The sequence below is a fragment of the Phlebotomus argentipes genome, unplaced genomic scaffold (genome assembly GCF_947086385.1).
Source record: "Phlebotomus argentipes unplaced genomic scaffold, Phlebotomus argentipes genome assembly scaffold_4, whole genome shotgun sequence".
Lineage (NCBI taxonomy): Eukaryota > Metazoa > Arthropoda > Insecta > Diptera > Psychodidae > Phlebotomus > Phlebotomus argentipes.
The window spans coordinates 6,368,729-6,395,876 of NW_026776174.1; the positions used below are offsets into that span (position 1 = coordinate 6,368,729).

Here is a 27,148-nt window from a genome sequence, read left to right on the forward strand (position 1 = left end):
GGGAGAAAAGTGAAAAAATTATGCAAAGAGAGCATTTTGTCTTATTTATTCTATTTTACACTCTTTTCTCCTCATCTCGCCATGGCCAAAAGCTGCGGGGAGTGCAAAAGAGATGGGAGACTCTCAATTCTCTGCCATTCCTTTCCTTTCCACTCTTTTATTTACATTGACGTCTGCAAGACTCGCGCGCGCGTTTGTGTGTAATAAGGCAGAGTTGAGGGATATCCCCGAATGTTGCCACCATTGACGACGTATAAATTCATATTTACAAATGCGTGGGTGGTTTCTCAAGTTGTGTAATGTGGCTTCTGTGGCTCACGAGGGTTCGCGTCGCGATTCCAATGAGAAGCGAGGGTAATCACATTTTAACATATTCACAAACACACACACACACACCGCGGAGTCTATGGCTTATCCTTACACAGAGTATATTTGCTGTGGAATTGAATTAATATTAATGAGATTTTTATGAATAAAGTGTCATTAAATGTGCTTAAGGTTGCCTTTCATCGACATTTTCCGCAACACCTCATTGCTAAGTCAATTTTTTCTGCGCCTTGCAGACGAATTTTGCTGAATGGCTGAATTCGCTGAAATTGATGGATTATGTCTTCAAGACGCACATTTTAAAGTATAAATTGTGCGTCTTTTTTTTCTTCAATTTATTTTCTAATTTTGTAGCGATTGTATTATTCAAAGAGATATTTTTAAATGTATAATTTAATCAATGAATATTCTTGTCGCACACCTGATTGTAATTCTTCCAATCAATTAATCTTAAATTGGTTCTGCCTCGCAAGGGGGAGATAAGAACATTTTGACAATTTCTGTGCAGAATCACAGACACTTTCAGAACTTTGGCAGAGCCTAAAACATGCATTTTCCATATTTTTTCACTGTTTTTCGACATTTCATGGTGTTTTCTAACCGCCTAAAGCGTCATAACCTCAAATTCAGGAGTTTTTGAACTAAAAAGACGCAATTTTTACTTGAATGACTCAGAAAAACTTACAGAGAAACAGTATTTAAGAAATATTTTATATTTTTTGTATTTTTGAATACACTGTTGAACATAACCTAGAAACTACCTTCAGATATTTGAAAGAATCCTTGAAAGAAACTTATTCTTGTAGTAAAATCATGCACGATAATTGAAAATCCATCGATTTTAGAGTGAAAAAACTATCAGAAAGCTCTTAAAATAGACAATTTTGTATCCTGAAACATTATTTTGAGGTTATGATCAATCTTAATCAATTAACAAAGCTTAAATTTTGATCACAGTCGCTCAACTTTGCTAAGGAATATGAATTATTCCAATTTGAGAGCATGAAATGGTGTTTTTTGATTTTATTAAGTCAGTAAATTATGTTGAAAGTTAGTTTACATAACCTAGAAAAGCAATAAGATTATTTTTTTAAGAAAATAGTGTAAAATTCTCAAAACATTGCGATTATTTACTTGAAAAACAGTTCTTAAACGCCTAATATTGCAAATATTCAAGGACTTTCAGTTGAAAACACTTTTAACCACAATATCTCCTCCTTGGTTCTCCTTCTTGGAGCATGTTTATATATATGAATCAGGGCACAAACACCTTACATTGCACGAGTCATGAAATCATGAGGTTTTGTGAGGTCATTGAACGAAATCTTTTATATTTCTCTGATTTTCAGTTCCCAAAAGCTTCGCCTTTGTCAATGAGTTCTCTTTTCTCCACCATAAGAAATATAATTGACCACACATTTTTCATTTTGAGAGTTTTGTCCGTGTGTGTTTCATTATTATTAGTTTTTTTGCTTCGAGAATTGAGGCCTTTTGAGCTACGCAATATTTCATGAATTAATCAGTGAAAATTATACCAATTGATTTTTTGATTTCCCAATTCCGTGCCTTGTGCAAACACACACACATATATATATATGTATATATATATTGTTGAGTTTTTCTTTCGCCACTCGGCGCTTAAATGCGAAAAGCGAACTGAGGATATAAAAGTGGTTGAGAAGTGGAACTCGTTAGGAAGCGCCGCACTTCCTGCAATTTTGTATCCATCGCTGTGTTTTAGCGCGACTGTGAAGTATTTGGGATGACTCAAGGGGCAGATATTGAGGCTGGAAGTGGTGTACAACTTCACGGAAGTGTTTGGGAAGTGAAAATGGTGAAAAATATCGAATATTTGCACTGCAAAACCTTCTATTCGAACAAATTTATGCATTTTTTACGTAATTCTGTTGAGAAAAATCAATTTTCTTGCTTTTTCTAGGTTATGTGATTGATTTAAGACAGATTCAGGTGATTAAAAAATACTCTAAATCATGCAAATTGTGTTTAATCTGGGATTATTTCTCTTGTTCTTGCCAAATTTGAGCCTTTTCTGTTTAAAATAACTTCATTTTAGGTAAGAAAAAGCTCAAAAGTCAATCATAACCTCAAAAATTGTTTTTCAGTCTAGAAATTTGTTTTTTTTCTTAGTTATTTCCGCGGTTTGTGCTTCAAAGTGGCAAATTTTACGTCAATTTCTTATGTTCTTCTTCAAATTCATTAATTTTCTGGTGCAAAAACGTTCAAATTAGGTGAAAAAAGACTTTAAAGCCGTATTCCTAACCTCACAATTTGATCAAAATTGTTTCAAAACGAATCAAAGAACAAATTAATCAATTTTGGCAATCAAAAATCAAAGCATTTGAAGAACTTAAGCTTCTTAAGGCGGAAAAACCTGGGTAAGATTTGTGTTAAGTCAGAAATTGGTGTCTGAAATGCCTTGAAATACGTTTAGAAGTGTCTGGAAGTGGATTATCTCCCCCTTGGGATGACTGCTCTGCTCGCGGTGACAGTTTTGCGGGGGGGGAGTGGATAGGAAAAAGCGCACTCAATGCTATTCGGAATGTGTTTTCATGAGTCATCAGCGCGGAAGTTTGGAGCGAAGGGCTGAACTGGCATGCCAGGAAGTCAGTACACCCACCCTTTCGTAGGCAAATTCAGAGAAATTGTGCATTATTCAGACGGTGATGGCGATATCATCGTCATTGACATGATTGACTAGAATTGCAATTTATTTTATTCATACACTCCAACCCGTTTATAATACACACAGCAAAATGTGAATTCTGGCTCACTTTGGCCACCATTGCTGGGGTTTTGTTTGAGTGGAGGACAAATACGGCAGTGGTGGGCGAATACTGCGAAGGGGGTTGCTTTCCATGTGAACAGAAAATACTCACAATATATATAGAGGTTCATCTATGGTGAACAGCACGGATCCGTAGAGAGAAAGGGATTCAATAGTCATACCCTCAAAGTCCCCATCCCCATCGCATGGTCTAAATAATGAACGAGAAAACCAGAGAATCAATATATGAACTGCACATGGAGAGTCCATGTACTCTTGTCTATTGCATATAATAAGAGATATATTAGAGCGGAGCTCATATATAGACTAGACCACATATCACGTACACTCATGTGTGTAAATGCGCCCCGAGTGTGTGTGTGTGTGTGTGTGTGAGACTCCAACTCTCCTCTATCCATCATTCTGGGCTTTTGCCACCCTTCGCCAACCCTTCCAGCAGCATTCAGTGGCGTGCGCGATATTGTAACCATCAACTCGAGGACTTTCTATCTGGATTTAGTGCGAAAAATGAACTTCAGCATCATGTAATGTCTGTGCGGGTGGAAAAATGCCGTGAAGAATGTGCACAAGATTAATTTCCACTGAACTTTTGCTCAGAAACTTTTCGTTTAATACAGTTAAGAGCATTGCTTTGCAATATTTAACAGCGTCCAAAGAAGGCGCCAATGTGGGTCAGTGGATGAGTGAATTGCATTGTCTTCATCATAAGTGAATTAGAGACAGATTTAAGGACATTATTATTACTGTTTCATGCGATATTTCTGTCAAAATCCAACCATAACCTCAAAAATATCACTAAGAGATGTTAAAAGACTCAAATTGAAAGCATTTTAGATGATAAAATCATCAGTAAACTCATAATTGCTGAGTTAGAGCCAAATTTGTACACAAAAATGGGTCTAAATAGACATTTTCCTACGTTAAAAGCTATATTTTTGAGGTTATGTTCGACTTGAACGCCACTTTCAGTGTTTTTCTAGCATCAAAGATACAGAATAGCAATGTTTATCGTGTGAAAAATCTTTATTCTGTTAATAATAAGCATTTTTTGGTGACTTTAGCATAAGAATTGATGTTCTAGAATGCGAAATATTCACTAAATCCTTCTGTGATTCGTTACATAACCTAGAAAAGGATTTTTCTAATAGGAATCGGAATGATTACTCCGTAAAAGATGCACACAGGAATGATAGATTGCAAGTTTTTGAACACTTGCTTAAATAGCTGCCCTCTGGCGGCAATATCGTTTTGTCCTGGAGGTTGGTCACCAACGCTAAGACGGCGACGGCCGCAAGAAAGAAGAAAGACTGTAACATGCTGTGACCTAAATAAATCTATCTATCTAATCTATCTATGTGGAGAAAATAATCAACTATTTACATTTTTTGGAATGATAACCAATTGAGTATTTTGTATATAAATATTGCTTAACATTTTGCTAAAAATACTTGAATAATTGTGGTTCTATTCATAAATTTCACTAGAATCTCACGTTTATCTTTATATTTGTTTTATTTCTTGATTTTGCGCTATATTTTGAGTGCTTTTCTGTGTTTTGTTGTCTAAAAATATTGCATTTTTCACGAGCATGAAATCTTAATTTGTATTTTTTGCTCCTAAATTTGCTGCTGTTCTATAAAGGTGAAATTGGGATTTAATTCAATTCAATTAATGGTGTGAGAAGGTTTAAGTGGTTCATGGATTATTTAGCATCATTTCTCAGATAAATATGATTTTCCTGCTTAATTGAATTAAATTCCACACCTTGTTTTGTATTTCTGTCACTGCGATGTCCTTTATTGAAAACAATCTATTCTCATCAAATAATCCTTTATCCGTAAAGCATCTGTAAGAGTGCAATAAGAATTTTAAATTTGATCGTTTCCACATGTAAAAGCTGCGAAGTAGGTTTTTGTTGTTACTTTTAGGGGTTTTTTTTGCCAACCATTCAGCTCTGGTGGCGTTGCGAAATGGATACTAAAATTAATGGTAACTTCATTATTTACTGTCCTGACTTTTTCATTAGTCGAATTTGGTCACTGGGGGTTGAAATTGATGGCGAGGAAGGGTTGTTGAAACAGTTAACTTGGTGGTTACGACTGTGGTGAGAACGGAAATTTATTCAAAATAGTGGTAATTCTGTTGATGGAAACTATTATCGGTTTCACTCGGTGAATTTCAATCATTTTCGAGGATGAAGAAAATGTTCCTCTGAGGTCTGTGAATGGATATTGAAATTGGTTTCGGCTTTGGCCACTTGCCTGTACATATTAAATACACACAAAGTGTAAGGATATTTATGCTACTTGCGATTTGCCGGCCAGTGACAAGGGAAAGATATTAGAAAAATCAATTTTATTGCTTTTTCTAGATTATGTGACGGATTTAAGACAGATTCAGGTGATTAAAAAATCCTCTAAATCATGAAAATTGTGTTTAATCTGGGATTATTTATCTTTTTCTTGGTAAAATTGAGTATTTTTGTGCGAAATAACTTCATTTTAGGTAAGAAAAAGCTCAAAAGTCAATCATAACCTCAAAAATTGTATTTAAGTATAGAAAATTGTCTTTTTTCTTAGTTTGTGCTTCAAAGTGGCAAATTTAACGACAATATTTTGTAGAAACTTTGTGTTCTTCGCTAAATTCTCTAATTTTCTTGTGTAAAAAGATTCAAATACGGCGAAGAAAGACTTTTAAGTCGCATTCTTAATCTCACAATTCGATAAAAAAATGTTTTTTAGCATTTTCTAAAACATAAAACTAGAAAATCAAGACTCAAATTTGTCATGGGCAAATCAAATAACTGATTTTTCAATAATTTTTTTTTAAATTTGTGATTATAACTCAAATTTTGATTACTTTTTGAGATTTATTTTTGAATATTAATTCTAAATTTGAATATATTTGTATATTCTGATTCATTGATTGAAAATTATCATTTTTTTTATTTTATTTAATTCAGAATTAGATTTTTTTTAAAATTTTTTTTGTCATTTTACTTGGGAAAATAATCATTTTTTGATTATTTGTTCTTAAATAATTGATTATTTTATTAGAAAACATTATAAGTTTCCTCTAAAATCGCCTTGTGACTTGCTCCTTGGTCAAAATCTAAGCATTTGAAGAACTTAAACTTCATAAATTCGTGTCTGAAATGCCTTGAAATGCGTTTAGGAGTGTCTGGAAGTGGATTTGAGGCACATTATCTCCCCCTTGGTGAGTCCTTGCGACTCCTTCGCGGTCTGCAGTGGCGAAGAGTTCATCATTCTTCGGTGGAGATCCGTTTTTATTGCCACTGTGTGCTGTTCCGATAAACCCTTTGTCTCCGGAGACAGTAAAGTTGGGTTACATTGTGAAATTCTTTATATTATATGGCGTGCTTTTCGACTGTGTGCGATCGCATATATATATGTATATTGCGCTTCGCCCCCGCGCGGAATTGCATGTGAAGCGATGCGAAAGTGAATGCGGAAGTAATGTGGGTGAATTGGGGGTTGGACAGGGCTGCGGTGGATTGTCTTATGGACGATGGTGGAAAATGATAATTCGCAAGTGAAATAGAACTTGCGTTCTTCCTCATTCACAGGATTACCATGTGTGTCTATTGGGTGCATAACCCAATGTACTGTTCGGGTTAGATGTGAAGAATGGGATTGCCAGGATATACATTCATATGCTTTACTTTCTTGAGGGTTTTGCAGAACAGAGAAAGAGAGAATCTTTCGGCGCGCGGATGAGTTTCGGGGGATTCTGCAGGAAAACCCATAAAAGCTGTATAACATTACATTTTCCACCCATGCACACAGCAAAATATATATATATATATTTATGTAGGGAAAATTGTGCAAAAAGGAGGAGAAGGAGAGGGAAAAAAAAGAGATAAGAGCCGCACAACAGAAACAAATTGGATACAAGATAAACGATCTGCTCGGAACAATTTTGCTGTGTTTCGCCTGCTCGACGTCTAGGGATGCTCGTTACAATCTAGGCTCCAACAGCCGGAGTCCGAAGCACACATCCTTGCAGAAATCCGCTTGCATACCAAGAGGTTATGCCCTTCTGCTCTTCTGCTCTCATTCCCGATATTTCCAATTACAGATATTGTAATCATATAAATTCCCCGTCTTTGACTGGTATTTGATGAGGAAATCCACAGATTTCGGTTCATTTTCTCTCACAAAACCCTAAAAATACCTTCAATTTGTTAATTAAAGTGCAAATATTGCACTGTCATAATTGTTTTGTGAATGTTTCAGTTGATTTTATTCAAATTTTTCATTGAAATATGACAAAGTTAATAGAAAAAACTGAAAATATTACTTTCCAGACGATTTTTAATAGTCTTCGTGGTAGATTTTGTCCAAAAAACCTCTAAAAATCAGCTTTTCATACTCAATTTGTTAATTTTTTCAAAGTTTTCAAGTCTTTGGGTGAATAGGAAAGTATGAAAAGTCAAAATCGTCGTTTTTTCAGGAGAGCAAATTGAAAATTTCGCATAAATATTGCTGTTATATTTTATTTTGTGAATATTTCCGTTGATTTTGTTGGTATTTATTGAAATTTTTATTGAAAAACTGAAAATATAATTCTTCAAAGTGAATTTTTAATAGTTTTCGAGTAAATTTTGTCCAAGAGAACTGTAAAAATGAGCTTTTCATATTTAAAATGAATTTTTCTGTCAAGTTTTCAAGTGAAAAAATTCAAAAATATGAAAAATATAATTGAAAATGCATTGAAAATTTAATAAAAATCTAGGAAAGTATGTTTATTCGATGCACTTCGTTGAGTTTCTTTAATCAATTTTGAAATATGTCACTTCCTTTTTCTCTTTATCCCTGAAAGTATCCTGAAAGAGCTTTTGATTGCGATTTTCCATTGAGTGAGAAAAGTGAAATGCAGAGAAAGAGCTTTGAATCTCGTGGCCCAATTTGTCGTTGAATAGCGCAAGAATCTCCGCATTCATTGGGCTAATATTGCTTATCAGGAGTTATCCTTGTATCATCCTGACTAACTACTCAATATGTGTGTTCGACATGCTTTTCTCCACGCTTCTACCATGTGAAAATATGCACGGTGCATTTTCTGTACACAAATTAAACACACTTTTATACACTTTGAATAACAAACCCCGTTCGTGTCTGGGTGGAAAAGCTGCGCTCTCGTTCTGTAAAGCTGGATCTGCTGCTTGGCTTTCGGGACAAGGGGTTGCTAATGCCGGAGATGCAGTGTCACTTTGTTCCTTGATGGAGTTGTAATTATTTACAAAAATTCGAGGAATAATTTTAGAAAAACTCTAGCAAAATTCCACCAAAAAACACATGAATTTATTGCAGTTATTCAAGAAATAACACAATTTTCCTTAACGAAAGTGTTCAGACTGATTTTCTAGCAAATTTTTTACACCCTTTTTTAACTTATCAGTCAAATCTAGGTTATTTTTACGTCTTAAGATGTTTAAACACGTAAAAATCTCAGGATTTTTACGTGACAAATTTCTGTCTTCATTTTCTTAGCTTTGTCTTTGGTAAATGCTTAGGAAACTTCTGGCTGAAATTTTGAGGTTATGAATCCGATTTTTGAAAAATCCCTTTTGGTATAAGTTTGAATCCTTTCAAACGTGGAAATTTGTAAATATTTAAGGCTTAATTTGCCACTTTAAAGCACAAACTGAGGAAAAACCTAAGAAAATTGTAGCAAATTTATGATGACTCGATAGAGCGGGTTAAATCCTATGAATGGGCTCCCGAAGGTGCGGATCGACATGCGAACTTCAACCACTCAGAGGAGACTGACTCACAGCATCGAAAGCCAAGTGAGTTCCCCTCTCTCCGTTCGCGTGAGGACCTAGCCCTCTGGTGACGACTCATGTCATCAATCTAGGGTTTCCAATCGTGGGTTTTCGATTGTACGCCTGAATTTACTACAACTCGGCCTTTCCTGACCTATTCAATGACCTCATTGATGGTTGCCGTTTAGGCGAAATCAAAGATCATTCCCTGGGATTCCCACTTGATCATTAAGGGTAGCTATCCTATTCCCGGCCGATTGTCCTACGGAATTGTGTATGTCACTTAGCTATTAAATCCTGCCTAGGCGTAGGAACCTATCCAACTAATCCAACGATGGTTGCGTTCGTTCCTCGAGACTATAACTTATACTGTCTCTGTTCACCTATTCCGACTGTAACTTATACTGTCATAGGTTCGCCACTTAGACCACCATCGAGCCGTAACTTATACAGCGACGGAATAATCACTTAGATCGTCACGTAGACTGTCACGTAGGCCGTCACGTAGACTGTTCATTCAGCCTCGCTATGTCCACTAAAGAGTCTGGTCAATCCACGAAGGAGACCACTAGCGATTCCTAGGGAAAATTCATTCTGACATCAATATTATTCCACACCAGGAGGGATTCAAGAGGGTGCCGCTATTCCACACCAGGAAGAGTCATGAGGGAATATCGCTGTTCCACACCAGGAAAAGTTGGGAGAAAATGTCACTGTTCCACACCAGGAAGACTCTAAGAATGCCGCTGTTCCACACCAGGAAGAATTGCTAAAATAAATGCCATTATTCCACACCAGGAAGTCACTGTCATCACACTCAATCTCTGACAGTCATCTTTATTCCTAACTGTGTAACACCTACAATTTCTCACTTAAATTCCGGACAATCAGCAATCAGATGTTCCTTTGACTTGCATCCATAGCAAGCCCGAGTCCTCTTGCCTTCCTTCTTCACCTGATTGCTTCCGGGAGATCTCGGCGAACGATCACGTCCATGTTTTCCACTGTCCATGGAATAATCTGTCGGTTCCGTCTCAATCAAGGCATGCAGTAGCTCCTGAGGAGTTGCGAATTTCTGCGTTGATAAGACCACACGTCTGGCCTCAGATTCCAACCCCTTGATGATGTATCGTATGAGGCTGTCATCATCCAACTTAATCTTGCGCGCAAGTGCCAGCATGGAATGGAAATATGCGATAATCGTCTCCTTGCGCGCTCTCTTGCGACGGTTCAACTTGTAGTGGATCTCTGTGGCATCCACTTTGGTCGGGAACATGTCCTTTATCTCCTTTTTAAACACACTCCACGAAGAAAGACGTGTTTTCTCGGCATCGTACCACGTCCGGGCAGGTCCTCGGAGTTGCATGGACGCGTACAGCACACTGCGCTTCTCATCCCAGCCATACATGAGCTTGGCTGCCTCCACTTCGTATAACCAGCTGTCCGTGGCAATGCAGTCACTCTGATCGGGATCGAACTTCTGGATGATTGCTGGAATCTCGCATGGCCCAATCACTGAGGAGAATTGCACCGTGTCTACTCCCAGAGCCGGTGTCTCGTTTCCACCATCTCCACGACTGCGGGGACATCGAGGCATGTCTGCAGAAAAACACAAAATTTCCACGTTAAATCCCAATTTCACACTTCAACTCCACTATGAACTCCTTGCGCATTACCTGCACACTCTTCTTGTTGCTGATTTCCTCTGATAAAACTCCCAAAATCCGCTCAAAATTCACTTGCAAATAATTCACCCGTCAAATCACTGTGTTTTCTCCTCTTTTCTTCCACGTTTTGACGGCCGGAAGTTCAAGTGACAAAATCCATTATGGCCGCGATGGAGAGAAGTCGCGAATGTTTCCCCTATGCAACACCATCGGCGCTACCCGAAGGGAAATTTCATGGGACATTTTGGGACATTTTTGAAATTCAAATCTGATTGACTTACCGGTCATTCAGAAAATGCGTCTTTATCACCTGTAAATGAGCTTTTTATCTCCTGAAAATGCTAAAGATCGTGTTATCTCACTCAGAGAGCTCATTCACACCACTCAATTCACGCCATGGGCCCATCACGCACGCATCATTCACCAACAGAATGTAATATTGCGAAATTCTTTTCACCACCTTCACGCCTCACTCAGCTGCTTTTCCTCCTGAATATCGCTGTCCGGGAGTAGCTCAGGATTCTCTGGTGCACTCCTGGTGATACCCAGATGATCCTGCCCATCGCTGGGTACTCATTCCTGCCATGCGGTTGCGTCACGGCGATTGTTCTCGAAGTTTCGCCGCTCTGCAATGGCCGCCATTTTGCGATGCACTCACACCACTTTTTTCACTCTTTTCACTCGCGATCGCGTCGGGGCCATTCTCACTAAATTCACTCTGCTAACACTCCCGTGTCACGCGGGTCACTATCCCACTTCTGATAAATGTAGCAAATTTATGATGACTCGATAGAGCGGGTTAAATCCTATGAATGGGCTCCCGAAGGTGCGGATCGACATGCGAACTTCAACCACTCAGAGGAGACTGACTCACAGCATCGAAAGCCAAGTGAGTTCCCCTCTCTCCGTTCGCGTGAGGACCTAGCCCTCTGGTGACGACTCATGTCATCAATCTAGGGTTTCCAATCGTGGGTTTTCGATTGTACGCCTGAATTTACTACAAAATAGACATTTTTATAGGCTGAAATGACGTTTTTAAGGTTATGTTTGGACTTTTAAGTTCGTCCAACACAAATTCTTAATTTTATGTCTAGAAAAAAGAAATATTCCCAACTTAAACACATATTAGATGATTTCTAGAGTTATTTAACCATCAGAATCTGCTTTAAATCAATCACATAACCTAGAAATGCAATAAAATTCAATTTTTTTGTCCTCGTTTGTGGCTTTCCGCGCCATCTGGGCGACTTCGAATCAAAGTAAATTAAGTTCGAAAGTGTTATTCTTGACTTATTCTTCAGCCAAATAAGATTCATTCAATTCAATGGAGAATAAATGGAATCAAGTCGTCATCAGAGCGTGAATTAGTCCGGAATAACACTCAAAACCCCGATTAGCAACCCCTTGGTTTCGGAATGGCGGCGGAGCTTGATGGGAGGGAAAAGAAGAGAGAGAAATGCGGTGTGGGGATATCGAATGGAGTAACATATAGCCAACAATCTGTGTGAGGATGAAATGCAATGGAGAAAATGGGTAAAAATCGAACAAGAAGCATACTATTATAATCGTATTTCTCTACTTCCCATGCAATCATGATAAATTGCCCAATTATTTATCTATTTCGAGGGAATAATGATAGATGACACAGTTTCGCTCTTATGCTGTATGCGAAATGATATGAATCCATCGACTATTTGTAGTTTGTGTATTATTCATGCTCTTCATATTTCCCAGCTTGTCTTTTCGCTATTTTGCCAAGCTCCGTTTTTTTCTCATTCATTCAAATAAATAATTTATTTTCTATCGTGACTGTCACAGTGTCTGTCACGATGAGAAATATTCCATCAAGGGTATATTTTTTGCGGTGCCCACTAAAAAAAAAAAAAAAATGGGGCACAGAAGTTGAGCTCAAAACAAGGGGTTGCTAATATTGGGAATGCACTGACACTTTTGGCGCGAGATGTAAATTCAGATTCCAGAAGATCGTTTCTTAGAAATTGATATTTTTGGAGCAATTCTCAGTCAAACAAAACAATGTTAAACATTTGAAATGAATAAGGAAAAACAACCCTTGATATTCTCGCTAAAACAATGTGTTAGAGAGGAAAAATTGTGAAATTTGTCAAGTTTATTAAAATTCCAGTTCATAATTAGTAAATCCGTGCTAAAAAGAATTTACTGAGAACATAATTCATGTTTATGCTTGAAAATTAGAGCTGCAATTGCAGATTGATTCATCTTTGCAAGATATTTGCAGATTAAGATCGTGTTAAAATTACACATTCAGGCGATACAAAATCGTTTAACACATGTGTGACTCAGAATAGCCAAGGCGTGTGTTAAACCAATATAACACAATTTTTACATTCGGTGTGTGACTGAGAATTGCTCCATTTATCTTGTTATCTCTTCAAAATTTATTTATAAAATAATTTTGCATAGTTTTTAAAGAGTAAAAAGCGATTTTCTCAGCTAGAGAGCTTGAAAACATCAATGAATAGACAATATTACTTTAATACTTGATGTTTAATCGGATATTTACGGTTTTATGCAAGGTTTTGGGATAAAAACAAGTAGGAGACTGGAAAAAAACCTCCTAATTTTTGCACATAATAGAATCTTTAAGAATGCTTCCAAAAAACCAAAAAGTGTCCTTAAACTGTTGAATATTCTTCTTAAATTGAACCTTAAATTCCTTTTTCCACCTACAAAATACATTTTTCTTAGAAAATCTTCTAATTTCTGTATTCAAAAATAGATTTTTATATTTTTTTTCTCAAACTAATGACAGAATATAATTCATTTTCCACCTTTTCTCTCTGGAATTCTCGTTCACGTTCTTACAGACTCTATAAATGATCTCCAAACTGATTGGAATTATTCTCTCGACGCTCTAAAATCTCTCGTCAGACTTTAAACTTCTCCCGAAGAAACAATTTCTCGTTCATTTTCCACTCTTTTCAACACATTTTTTAAGATTCTTTAATGCTGAGGCATTCAAAATCCATAATAAAAAACCCCTCGGCTGAAAATGATGAAACTCATGCAAAATCTATCTACTGACATAATTCAGTCGAAATCCGGTGTTACAAATAAGCCAGAAATTCATCAAAATCAAGTCTTTCTAAATTTTCATTGAACTCTCTGGCGCTTTGTTCGCCACTCCGTTATCGTTTTGACTTAGAAAGTCTCTCTTTTTGGCGGTGCAGAAAAAAAGGCTTTTGCAATTGGCGCCCAATGAAATTTCCCAAATAATCAGATTATGCTTCATTTTTTTTCGGGGGGCGAAAATAGGTGCGAGAAGGTTTGATGAATAATTCAATTTTGCATTCTATTTACTGTTAAATTACTTCACCCGTTCATAATTTCACTCACGGGAAAAATTTCCAGTGACGAAAAGGGTCAAAGGAAAATTCGCCAGTGTGCAGAAATTCGGGTGGGTGAATTTGGGTGAAAAATTGCCAGTGAAAAATGTTGTGCAGAAATTGTGGATGAATAACATTTCCAGATGAATTTCCCACGATGACAATAATTCTTTCAAATGATTCTCTGTAAAACTGATTTACCAAGAAATAATACGCTGTTTTTTGCCTTTTTTTTTAAATCATTTCTACGCCGCGCCATTCAAATATCCAACCTTGGAAGTAAACACAAATGACTGCGAATGGAAAAAACACAGGTTTTTGCCCGCCAAATCTCTGGTAATAATATGAATGTGTGGAAAGTGTATTGCAAAAAGTCTTTTTATTGAAAAAAATATGATACAAAATTGCTGGCTTTATTGCTCTGAGACGCGCAAATTCATGCATGCGTAACGTGAAATACTTTGGCGGAGTTTTAAAATACAAGTTTTCCTTTCAAAGACACTGTCTTTTTTCTGCTTTTCCCATTCACTGATGGTGGAAGTTCGCATTGGCAAAATGCATTTGATCGGTGAAGTTTTTGATTGAATTCACCTCAAAGTTCATGTCATGTTTTGAGCTTTTAAGCTTCAGCGAACAGTGGCAAAGAACAGTTGCTGGTAGAAAACTGTCATTGCTCATTTTCGCATTCGTGAATATCGCAGAATGAAGGAAGATGAGTGAATTCTGAGGGAAATTTTATGGTTGAGCAAGAAACAAATCGTGAAACATTGTTCAAAGGGCTGAAATATCACAAATACAACAATGGAAATGAATTAATTCTGCGCAAAATGTATGTTAGAGAGTTTATCACACTGAGTTTACCAGCATCTGAGCAATTTGACTTAGGCACAGATTTCCAAAGTCGTTTTTTGACTTAATTGTTGAGTTTCAAATGATTCAAATTGAAAAAGTCACAATTTAATAATGATGAGCACAAATTTGCTCACTAAAATTATCTTTAATTGCTCAAGAATTGACAATTTTCTTCAGCTTGAGCGACAAATTTTCAACTAAGGGATGTTTTTGTTATCTTTTGAGGCATTCAAGCATTCAGTTTGAACCATTTAAATCACATAATTGAGTGCAGATACAAATTAAATGTGGTTTATTAGATTCCTTGGATCATTAGCTTTCCAACGATGCCTCGCTTGGCGCCCTAGACCTTCAGGTTCTCCTCCTGGAGCCTATTTTCTTCTATTTTCCCCCATTTTGGCGCACATATGTGCTCTTATCTCGCCCAATTTTCCACGGATTTCCCCCAAATTTGGCTCAAATGATAGATATTGAAATTATCTACAACTTTGTGGAACATTGTGTGAATTTTTGATCACTTCTTGTTGGTCAAAAATGATCTTTTTGCGCCGTTTGGTAAAAAAAAACGCCGATTTTTTGGACTCATTTTACTAAATATCTTCGAAATGAAAAAACTTTTATATCAGATTATTTTTCCTATGTTTAGAGCACTTCTAGGGCTAGATTTCTCCGCATTACTACGTATTTTCCCTTTTTTTGCTGTGTATAGACGAGAAATTTTGCACAATTTCAATTATCAAAAATATATTGGCACAAATTAAATTGATAAAAATGCGATTCTCGGTAATCAATTGATCACAAAAGCGTATAATAATTGAAAAGAAACTCTTTTGCTCTTCGCCATTGAAGTCTTTCTTCACTGCAAAGAGTCAAAGCGTATGATTAAATTGCAATTGAGAGAGAGTGAAAAGAGGGGAAAATTGTTGTGCTTAAAAATTATGGCAGATTTTCTGAATTCATTGAATATCATGACTTTTTATCCACAATGCATCAGTTTTTCCTCGTCACTACAATTGGGCGTCAAGTGATGTGCATTGATGTGTGGAAAATGATAGGTTTTCCATGTGCAACTTGTTGGCGAGTGAATGCATTTTTGTCTGGCAAATGCATTTGTGCGTGTATCAAAATGGTAAATGTAACAATGCCACAGTTATTCAAGTTCATCCCGAAAATTTTTTAATTAGCTGGCAGAATTTGCGGCATGAATTCTGTCATTGTTGCTCGACTAACAATGATCATTCATATTATATTTCATGTTGTGGTTTATAGAAAGTTTTCACATCAAATTGAAGCATATCGACGGGTGCTTCGAAAACTGTTAAGAGTCAAAATTGCCAGTTTTTAGCACAGCGAGCTTAAAATTTAGCTGCGAAATTAGCCAAATTTACTTCAAAACGCCTTCAAATCGTCCGTTAAAGTGCAAATATTGCTCTGAATTTTTTATTTTGCAAATATTTTAGTTGATTTTATTGGTATTTATTGGAATTTATGACTAAAATATGGCAAAATTAATGGAAAATCTGAAAATAAAACTTTCCAAAGTCGATTTTTAATAGTCTTCGAGTTGATTTTTACCAAAATTTGTTCTGAAAGTCAGTTTTTCATACTTCAATTGAACTTTTCTTTCAAGTTTTCAAGTGAAAAAATTTAAAAGATATGAAAAATATTCAGTCAAAGTCTAAGAAACATTTTAAGATAATCCTGAAAAGGCATTTTATGCGTTTCACTGCAATTTTTGAGACATTTTTCTTGGGAAAAATTGTACAGCGTTAACAATGAATATTTGACTTTTCAGACAGATAAAAAGCTTTTCAAAAATACATCGTCTTTTCATAGTTTTCAATTTACCCTTCGATCTATTTTTTTCAGTGCTCATTAGGCATTAATATTTGGAGAGATTCCTTGAAATGTGCGCAGAAACAGTGGCGAAAAATAGTTTCGTTTCGATATATTTTGCGTTCGTGTCGCGATATTTCGCCTAATTAATAGCGTGTCAATTTTCTGTACAATGTGTCACACACAATTCAATATAAATATTGTCGAATTGCAAACATCACAGTGGCGGAACAATAATTAAATAGAGTCCAATTGGTAACTGCCGGTCATCGGGAATCGTGACCAATGTGAAATGTCCCAATTAGTTCGCCAGTTCCCCAATTCCACAGGTATTCATATGCTTAAATTCATGATGTTTCACACACACACACACACACATATCACGCTTTCTCTCCCCCCAAAATGCTCTCGTGTGTCGTCCATTGTGTGTGCAAAGGCACAATGCATACAATTTCCACTATATTTTCGCCCATGTCATCCAGTTTCCGGTGAAAATCGAACTCTCTGCATTCGCACACAATTTTATGTGTTGTGAAATTTCTCCCAACTCACACATCTACAGTAGCGAAAATTAGGTTAGGACACCTATGAAATTATGGCCATTTTTCCTTTTGGTGCTAAAAATTGCTAAGACAAAAAATAATGAGAATTTAATCATCTTTTAAATAATCGCCACAATGCTAGATTTTGTGGCATTTCCTAGGCACCATTTATCACATTATGGAAGCCTTGAATGCAATTAGAACCATTTTCCTGCCATGCATCAATAAGAAATTACCGATTTTCTGAACCCTTTAATAAGAAATTGACTGAAAATCACACATTCTAATGAGAAAAATGTTGTAATTTTCACGGCTACTTGATTGTTCTTGGACGATTTACTTAATCTCCTTTTCTGCACTTCAGAGAAAGCCTGTGAACAGGATTTGGGCCGCGATTGTTCAGGAGAAATGGAAGAAAAGCAAAGAAAAGCGTTAAATGATAGCTAAAAACACACAAAAAGCAAGTTGACAAGTCCAAATCAAGGCGCTTTTTGATGAAAATGTCTTCTAGACAATTTAAACTCATGATTTAATGTGATTATCCGAGGCAGTTTTATGATTATAACAAGGATTTAGAGCAAAAAACAGTGTCTTAACGTAATTTTCTCTGTTCTTTTTCGCACATTTCTCTGCATTTTGCAATATCTCGACTGCGAATTGAGATATCGCCATGATCTCAACGGCATTTGAAAGATGATTAAATTCTAATCATTTCTTGTCTTAATGAAATTCTCCAGGAATTTGACAGAAATATCGAAATGGCCAAAATTTCACAGGTGTCCTAACCTAATTTTCGCTACTGTATATCTATATATATTGACTAAATTTAAACAATGACTGTGTATCTGCTGTATAATGAATATTTACTTGATTGTTCTAATTCTCCCCATTTTCGTGTTTGCCATTCCGAAATCCAGAGTGGATTAATTTGTCGTTGACGCGTTTTTCTACCTCATCCAATACATCTCTCTCTCTCTCTCTCTCTCTCTCTCTCTCTCTCTCTCTCTCTCTCTCTCTCTATGTATTTTTCCAATACCTTTTTTGCATAACATCCTCTGGCACATCTCGCCTCTGTTTTTCACCCCCTCAGAGCAGAAATAACCTGCTTTCGCCTCGCCAAACACCCTCGAAAAGCGCCTCCCTTTTTTCCCATCCACCTGCAAATTAATGCGAATTGACTCATTTTCATATTTATCAGCGCATTATGAGTGGCCAGTGTATAATAATTAAATACTGGGTTATTCCTGGGTTAATTTGGGAAGAAAATCAAATATTATATTATTTTTTAATCGAATAGTTTATGCCCAAATTCCTGCGATTGTGCTGTATTTTCGGGGGTTGTGGAAAAGTGCATCATAATCCGAACCACTCTGAATCTCAATGTTCTTCACTGTGTGAAATAATATGCAAAAATAATTGATCTGTAATTTATTATGTAAATAGCAATTTAATTATAATTATGGCGGATTTTTCCTCCGATATTTATCGTCTCTCTCTTTCTCTCTTGGTGTCTATTTTCAGGTAAGCGGAAAACACAGCGCTGGCTGAAATGGATCTATTTTATAATAATCTCTCTAGTGGAGAATTTCGCCATCGTGTGCCGACCGAATAATGTTGGAATGCAAGGTATTTTAGAGATGAAAATGCTGAGCGTAAACAACTGAACAGTTTGCGGTCATAACGATTCTTGTTTAGGGACTTTTTTAATTGGTAAATACGATGAAGTGGATGGAAAAACGTAAAATCCCCAGTAATTCTAAGGTATTCTCAATAAGACAGACTCAATCAATTCCAACAGCTGTAGAATTGCGAAACTTTAGCACGAATCACGCGGCGAATCAGCTGCTTTTGCCTCACACTCAGACAAATAATGTGTTATTGAACCAGAGAAATGAAAATTCTTTGATTCAGTGGAAATTTAACTAATTTTGGAGTCTATTTCCGGATAGGAAGTGTATAAACTAGGTTTATTTTCGACTCAAATTAGGCCTTTTTCATCATACTAAGAAGATTTTTCAAAAATACTTACAACAAAGCGACTTCTTCATGAAATTGACATTATTTTTACCAACAATTTGAGATCATTAATTTTGTGATTATTCAATTATTTCTTGATTTTTCGTGATTTCTTTTAAATCCTGATTTATTTTATATTTTTCTGACAATATTATTGGCTTTTTAACTGTGGTAAGAAAGAGAAAAAGTCACAAATTTGTCACTCAAAGGTCAATTTTGCCTTTGGGAAATACAATCGGAACTTCTTCATGCCTTTAAAGCTCGAGAAACTAATCAAAACTTCACTTTTGCGCTCAAAATTCCCAAAAATGTTATAAAGTATGAAAAGAGAGAAAACTGTGCGAAAAATGCAATACATTGGCGTCCCTCAAGCCGACTTTGCTGCCCTCTGGCGGCGATATTTAGAGGAAATAATCGAATATTGAAAGTTTGATTGTTTTGCAATTTTATTTGGAAAAGAACAATTTTTTAAATTGAATATTTAATTGAAAACATTAGGATGCAACAAAAATAGCATTTTCGCCTTGAATTTGACTAAAATTTAATCAATACCGTCCATAAAACCAAATTGATTTTGGAACTTGTGGTGAAACTTGATTAAAGTTTTATTGAGACTAGAAATAAGATGTTTTTCTGAATTTTTTGACTAAAAACAATTAATTTTCCAATGTTTTATTCCCAAAACCGAAAAATTCTGGTTTTAAGACTGAAAAAGGATTTGAATTCACATTGAAATTTAGAGTTCTAGTCCAAAAAGGACTCAAATAATCTGGATTTTAGTCTTCTCGGTTCAAAATCGTGACGGAAATTTTCGTTCTTCGAAATCGACTCAATTCCCGCCGGATTTTCCTCTCAGTGTTGTGTGTGAAGTGGGATGAGAGTGGTGGTTTTAGTTCTTCTGAGGCAGTTTATGAAAATGTGATTTTTCTCATGTTGTAGCTACTTTTCTGTTTAAATAATTAATGTCGTGAGTAAAGAGTTGTGAAGTGTGTTTGGACATTTGGGAAATGTACACACAAGAAGAAGACGATCGCGCGGAGGAATGAAGTTTTTGCGTGTGTGTGAGGAAAAGCGTCTCAAGAGCTCCACAACAAAGAGCGCTCTTGCGTCTCACTTTTGGGGCGAAGAAGGCATTTGGATATTTGCACAATGAGTGTTAATTCATTATCGCAAATATTGATAAGAGATATGAAAATGGCTGTAGGACTTTCATAGCATTCCTGTGTGCTGAATTATTCTCCACTTATTGAATAATTTCCCTGAAGGGGTGCTTTGGGGGGCGGGGGGAGGAATTTTATTTGTGCTCACCCACAAGACAGTGCTGGCGCGCGTGGGTGGGATAATGAGGGGTTGGGGGTGTTGGTGGGTTTTAGGAGCACTTACTCAGTGGAAGATTTTCTCACACAAGACTTCGTCTTCATTTTGAAACAATTTATTCTTCCTGACGCTTATTTCATGTACACACTCAGAAGGGAAGAGAGCGTCTTGAGGGTGGATTCTAAATAAAACAGCAGGAGAATGAATATTTGATTCATGCAGCAGCACCAATTCAGAATGTTCATTGCAGATTTGAGTGTATTTACAAGGGAAAAGTGGATAAATCGATTCATTTCTTCTTTAATTTTTAATTTTCCCTGTCTGTGCCGAAGTCGGGGTGCTTTTCTCTCCATCGCGCGCGCCAGCTTTTGCGCTCGCCTTTCGCACAGGGTGGCCCGAACATCCCCCCTTGCGATTGCATTGTGTCCGTTGAGGCATGTGGACACAGCCAGGCTGTGTGCTCTCACACTCCTCAGCCAGTCGTATTGCCGCCACTGAGAATGCCTTTTTCTGCTCTCTCTCTCCCTCACTCCAACCCTCCTCCTCCCCACCTCACCACTGAATGGGAAATCACTTTTCGTGGAAAACAATTACCATCCGTGTGCTGAGAGTGTTTTCACAATTGATGAAGCGAAAAAGAAAAATGTGCTAAAAGAATATCTTCCATTGGACGCATCCAATGTCTCTCCAACTGAATGTTTTTATCGCTCCTCGATGGTGGATTTTCCATGCGTTTGGGGTTGTTTCAAGGGGGAAATAGTGTGCCTCTAATTTGTACACCAAATCGTAATACTTCTGAACGTCTTTAGATGCATTTTTCATCACTTTTCACACTCAATTCTGACTTTTATCACAATCTATCCTAAGTTTTGCCTTCAGAAAGTGCCTTGAAAAATTCTGACCAAATTGTGAGGTTATGAATTCCACTTAAAGCGTCCTTTTTGGACTGATTTAGATCTTTAAAAACCTTGGAAATGAGTAAATATACTTAATCTCTGAATATTTGTACTAGATTATTAGAAAACTAAACAAAGAAACATTATTCAAGACTAAAATTTGATTTTTTGAGGTTATGGTTGACTTTTAACCTTTTTCTCAATGAATATCAAGTTTTTTTCGATCACGAATGCTCAATTCTGATCACTTTGAGAGTTATAAAATCGACAGAATCGGTTTAAATTCTAATATAATTAAAGTTTTGCTCTCAGAAAATGCTTTGAAAAACTCTGACTAAATTGTAAGGTTATGAATTGGACTTTAAAACCAATCTCTGAATATTTCTGTCAGAAAATGAGGTTAGATTTATCACTTTAAAGCACAAATTGGGTAAATAACTAAACAAATAAACATTCTTCTAGACTGAAATTAGATTTTTTGAGGTTATGATTGACTTTAAAGCCTTTTTCTCAATCAATATCAAGTTTTTTCGATCAAAATGCTCGATTCTGTGGAGAAAAAGTGTAAAAATCCAAGCTTAAGTTCAATTTGATTGACTGTTAAAGGTTATCAAATTGGCAAAATCTGTTTTAAATCAATCACATAACCTCAAAAAAGCAATAAAATTTTGTTTCTTCAAGTAAAATTATATAGAAAATGCTCAATTCTGTGGAGAAAAACTGTAATAATCCTAAGTTTGATGATTTTGACTCTTATTTAATTGCCAAAATCTGTTTTAAATCAATCACATAACCTAGAAAAGCAATAAAAACCTGTTTTTTGAGCAAAATAATATAGAAAATGCCTCAATTTATTGAAACAGAAGCTTTTTCTTTGCAAATATTCTAAATATTTAAACACTTCCGATTCCCAAACACTTCCTTGGAAGCTGTACACCACTTCTGACCATAATATCTGCCCCTTGGACTGTTAAGGGGATGAGATTGAAGGTGACTTGAGTGGAAAATCTCGCATGTGGGCGGCGGATGCGTGTGTGTGTGTGTGTGTGTGTATTTTTTAACAGCCAGGATTTTCTCCCTCAGAGTTACGCACATAAGATAGAATCCTTACGAGTATGTGGATGATGCGTAGCAATTTTATGGGCTTTATACAAATTTTCCATTACGGATTTTACTTCCATTATTGAAGTGGCTACATCGTCAATAGGGGGAGCTTTTGGGGGGTGAATGGGGAACCTGTGACAGGGAGAAGGATCCCACTGACTTGTCGAGGACACGCGGTGGAATGTGAAGAGTGGCAAATTCCCTTTCTTTCTGCGGTTTCGGTGGTGGGTTTATTCATCTTCCCCATCAGTTTGTGGCGGGTTGTTCACCATAAAAATTTACATGTCGTGAAAGACAGATAGAAATCTTATCCTTCTCACCCGTTCCAGTGTGACTTCTGGTCTTATCCGCACTTTCTTTATGCTCACAATCCCCCGCCCACTTGAGGGAAATCCATCTATCTGCACATTTATTTCCCACTGTCGATACACGAAACCACTCTTGCTTCGTGTCTCCGCCACTTCCAAATACCTTGACAAGCGATGCGAAGGGATCGGCGATAGGGAAATTGTGCCATCATTCAGCGCAAGGAGTGATGATGCTTTGCTGACTGTCCGATTTACTCTCGGCACTTTATTGAGCTGAAGCCACTGACGATTAGCTCCTGTCGTGGAATTGCTTCTGAACTGATGTTTGAGGTGCATTATTATGTTGTATTTCTAGCTGAGTTTCTACACAGGAAGAAAAAATTCGTAGGAATTTGTTAAATTTTGTAACGAATTTCTGAAATTGCGTGGATAAATTACAAATTTTTACTTTCCGTTCGTAATTCTTTGTAATCCTTCGTTTTTCTAATTCTACATTATTATTTATTTACACAAAATGTTGTCAGAGTTCTTAACTTAAGAAATGAAATTGATTTTTAATTAGATTATTTTTAATTAACTATTGCATTCTGAATCTTGTGTTCTTTTTACTCTGGAAGACAACCTTTAAAATCGTTGGTGACTTTGCTTGTTGAAAAGCTCTCGAAGACAGCGTTCTTCCAATGCTTTCCGGAATGAATCCCATTTGGAGGCAAATTCTAGCGATATAAATAATAATAATTATTATTAATTTATTCTCCTCCTCCATGTTTGCGGCTGCCGCCGTTTTCACAGCCGACCTCCCGGAGAAAACGGCAGAAAACGTTCTCTGAAGAATTCTCTGATGCTCGCGGCGCAGAAGAAATCGTGTTTCCGTGGTTTTTTGAAGTTATGTTGCCGTCTTTGTCCTGAGGGCTGAGTCTTGAAAACGGTCAAAATCAGAATCAACAGAACCTCATCGATTTTTAACTTGTTGACATGATCACAATTTTGAAAGTTTCGTGAGTCTTGAGTCAAAATCAGTCTTCGGAATGTTTCGGGAGGGGAAATGCTTTCGGAACGCAGGCAGAAACGTCATTTTGTTGTTTTGATTTGAGCCAAGTTGAGGTGTTTGAGGCAGAAAATGATAAAAATGCTCCTCAAACTTAACTTTTACCCCAAGGAATTATCCTGGGGTGTCTGCCCACGCCTTAAGAAGGCTAAAAATTGCACCCTCAGGCGACAAATATGTGAATAATGTGCATTATTAACGTACAGATGTTCTCCTGCGGTTATACGAGAAGTCCCAGGAGCAGAATGAGACTTCTGCGAGTGATCTTGAGGTGCCCCACGAGATGGGGATCGACTTCCTCCCCTTTGCAAAAATTTTTCCATCCATTTTTTTGTCCAACCAATTGTTCATCTTCTGATTACACTTGGATTTGTCTTATCTGTCCACATGTTCAGTTCATTGATTCATAATTCATGAGACTTAAGCACTAAGCAAAGGGCGAAGAATTTGGGAATTCCATTCAATTAAAGATACCTTCAAAACTGAAAATGTTTATGGCAAGGATTATGTATGACATAATAAAATTGGGATTATCGTTGCCTCGACACTGCAAAGAGGGACTCTCAGGGACTAGGTAGCGCGCATGGAAAGAAATTATTTTCCGTCTCTGAGCCTCTTACGCGAGCGCAAGAAAAGAGATGCTTATATCTCGGCTGTAATAAGGAAAATTATCAATATAAAATTAAAAACAATTAGAATAATTATTCTATTATCCATTTCCGATGCCATCGATGGCAATTTGATACTCTAATTGAAGTAAAATCTTAAAATTGAGACATTGAGCAATCGTTTTGACTCGATGTTCTCATGTCAACACGAGTTGATTGATTTTAAGCCAATTTTGACTCGGTTTCTGACTGATTTTTACTCAAGACTCGCAAATTTCTCAAAATCAGTCAATTTCCACTGATTCTGATTTTGACGAATTTCAAGACTCAGCCCTCTGGACAATATGTGTCCTGCATTGGCTGGTTGAATCCCATCAATATCCTTGACAAATCCTGATGATAAAGTGTGGAAATGCGGGAAACGTTTTATCCTGAAATTCAAGAATTTAAGGGAAGAAAACACTTACTGAACAGTGTTTGGTGCAAAGACGCTCAATTCCTGACTTATTTTCTTAAAGCTTGTAAAAATTTGTATTATTTTGTAAGAAAAAGTTTGAATTTTTTCAAAAAAATACCTCTTTTTGCATACTTTTTGACATTTTTCCGTGAAAAAAAGCAATTAATGCCGTGATTAACAAACTTTTTCACTATTTCAACTATTCTTTTCTTTCTGTGTGTACGAATTTTGGGTTATTTTAGTTTTTAGGGTTCCGAAAGGTCGCTGAAATGCGATGCTTTCTCGGAATTCCTCTTCCCGATAGATTGAAATGGAGCAATAAAATGCCAGAGCGAAGGAGGGTTGAAAGTTTGGGCGCCAATGCTGAACTCTATGAGGCGATGAAGGGATGAAGGCAAGGCCGAGCCCTTATGTGCAGCGATTTTTTCCCTTCTTCTTCTCCCAAAATAAGCACCGCAATTTTTCCCACAAGCTATTTTTATCTCCTTCAGTCGCTTTTTCTTTCCCTCCGTTTTTGCTCAACTCTGCCATCATTTTCCAATCGTTCTCACACTCGTGCCGTTCTGCTTTTCATAAATATTAAGTGTAGAACAAGAATATAAACTTCAAAAGCGGCTACAAATTCAACACTCGCTCTTATTGTTCAAATTGCCGTATTATTTGATCAAATTTGCTTTCTTCGTGCTCTGTTTGTTGCTGAAGAGAATTATTTCTCCTCTTTCTTATGAGCATTTAAAGTTTCTATATCAAATTCTTATTCCCGCCAAAAGACTTTTTCTCACTTATCAAATATTCTGTGTTGGAAAAGTATGAAGAAGTGCATCTGGCATATAATTCTATTGGGGCGATAGAGAAATGAAGGCAAGAGTGGAAAATATATTCTGTTCTTCAATCTCTTGAGCAAAAGGCAAAGAAGGCGCACAACATTGTGAGTTGAATCATGAGACTTTAGAGAGCATCAAGGGGGAGATAATGTGCTTTAAATCTGTACAACACTTCCAGAACTCGAAGTTTTTACATGATTTCTTAAGTTTCCATCCGATATTTCTGCAAGAATCCATTTAAAAACACTTTTTGGACATCTTTTCCGACCATAACCTCAAAATATCATTAAAAGATCTTCAAAACCTCAATTTGAAAGCTTTCTAGATCACGAAATCAAACTCAAAACAGTCGCATAAGAGTCAAAATTGTCCAAAATATTTTCTAAATGAACAATTTCTAAGTCTAAATGACTTTTTTGAGATTATGTTCGAGTTTAATACAATTTGCAGTGTTTTTGGGCATCAAAGGTTCAGAATAGCAATGCGAAATATTCACTAAATCCGTCCGTAATTCGTGACATAACCTAGAAAAGAATCATTTTTCGGTACAATTCAAAGGGAAATCTAGAAAATCTGGATGATTTGTCAATAAAATAGGCACGGAAGAATGGAAGATTGTAAGCTTTTGAATAGTTTAACTTCTTAAGCACATCTTCTGAGTTTGTACACCACTTCTGACTGTATTATCTCCCCCTTGGAGTGCATCTCAGTTGACAGTGCTGCAAAGTGTTGAGTATGAAATTATGAGAAAATTATCTTAAGAGTATTTTAATTTACACGCCATGGACAGGGTATTTAATCAAAACTGACTTTCTCAGTTTTATGAAAACGGGCGAGAGTGGAAAATTCTACATCCTTCGCAGTTGCCGAAGGCTTTCGTGATGAGAGGAAGAGAAGAAAAAAAGTCTGTAAGCTGCCATAAAATAATTTTGCAGTCAACATTGCGGGATTCAGCAAAAAGGAGCAAAAGCAGCAAGGAAGAAAGGTTAAAAAAAAACACGAAGTGTTGAGCAAAAAATTATGAGAAACATGAAAGGAAAAAACAGTTTCGCGATACTAAGTGAAACTTTGAGGGCGGCCGTGGTGCAGTCGGTAGAGAGCCAGACTGAGGACATCACGGTCGTGTGTTCGATCCCCATCGCTTGCAAATGATCGAACACAGCAGATGCGAAAAATATTAAGCCTTTCAATGGCAAATATAAAATTCCAGCCCAAAAAATAAAGGTTGCTGTTAAATGTTCCAACTGAAGTAGAAACTTCTGTGGAAGTGTATTTCGCATCTGTCCTTACTTATAGATGGGCACACTACCAGACTGGTATCGCTTGTAAATAAGCGATATCGTCTGCAAACACGCCCAAGGCCAAGCTCTGCTAGTCTGTGAATTTG

At 36.7% G+C, this 27,148-nt stretch overlaps 2 protein-coding genes across 3 annotated transcripts in view; one reads left to right on the top strand and one right to left on the bottom strand.

The window, feature by feature from the left end:
* Positions 1-27,148, top strand: part of LOC132257452 (RNA-binding protein Musashi homolog 2) — a 145,412-nt gene that overhangs the window by 28,633 nt on the left and 89,631 nt on the right. The gene's annotated exons all lie outside the window — the stretch shown is intronic.
* LOC132257906 (uncharacterized) lies at positions 9,752-10,814 on the bottom strand. The gene is made up of 2 exons (XM_059754961.1): positions 10,598-10,814; positions 9,752-10,520 (listed from the first exon to the last, which is right to left on the bottom strand). Exon 2 carries the CDS (start codon positions 10,516-10,518, stop codon positions 9,790-9,792), a length of 729 nt encoding a protein of 242 aa, XP_059610944.1. The 5' UTR covers positions 10,519-10,520; positions 10,598-10,814; the 3' UTR covers positions 9,752-9,789.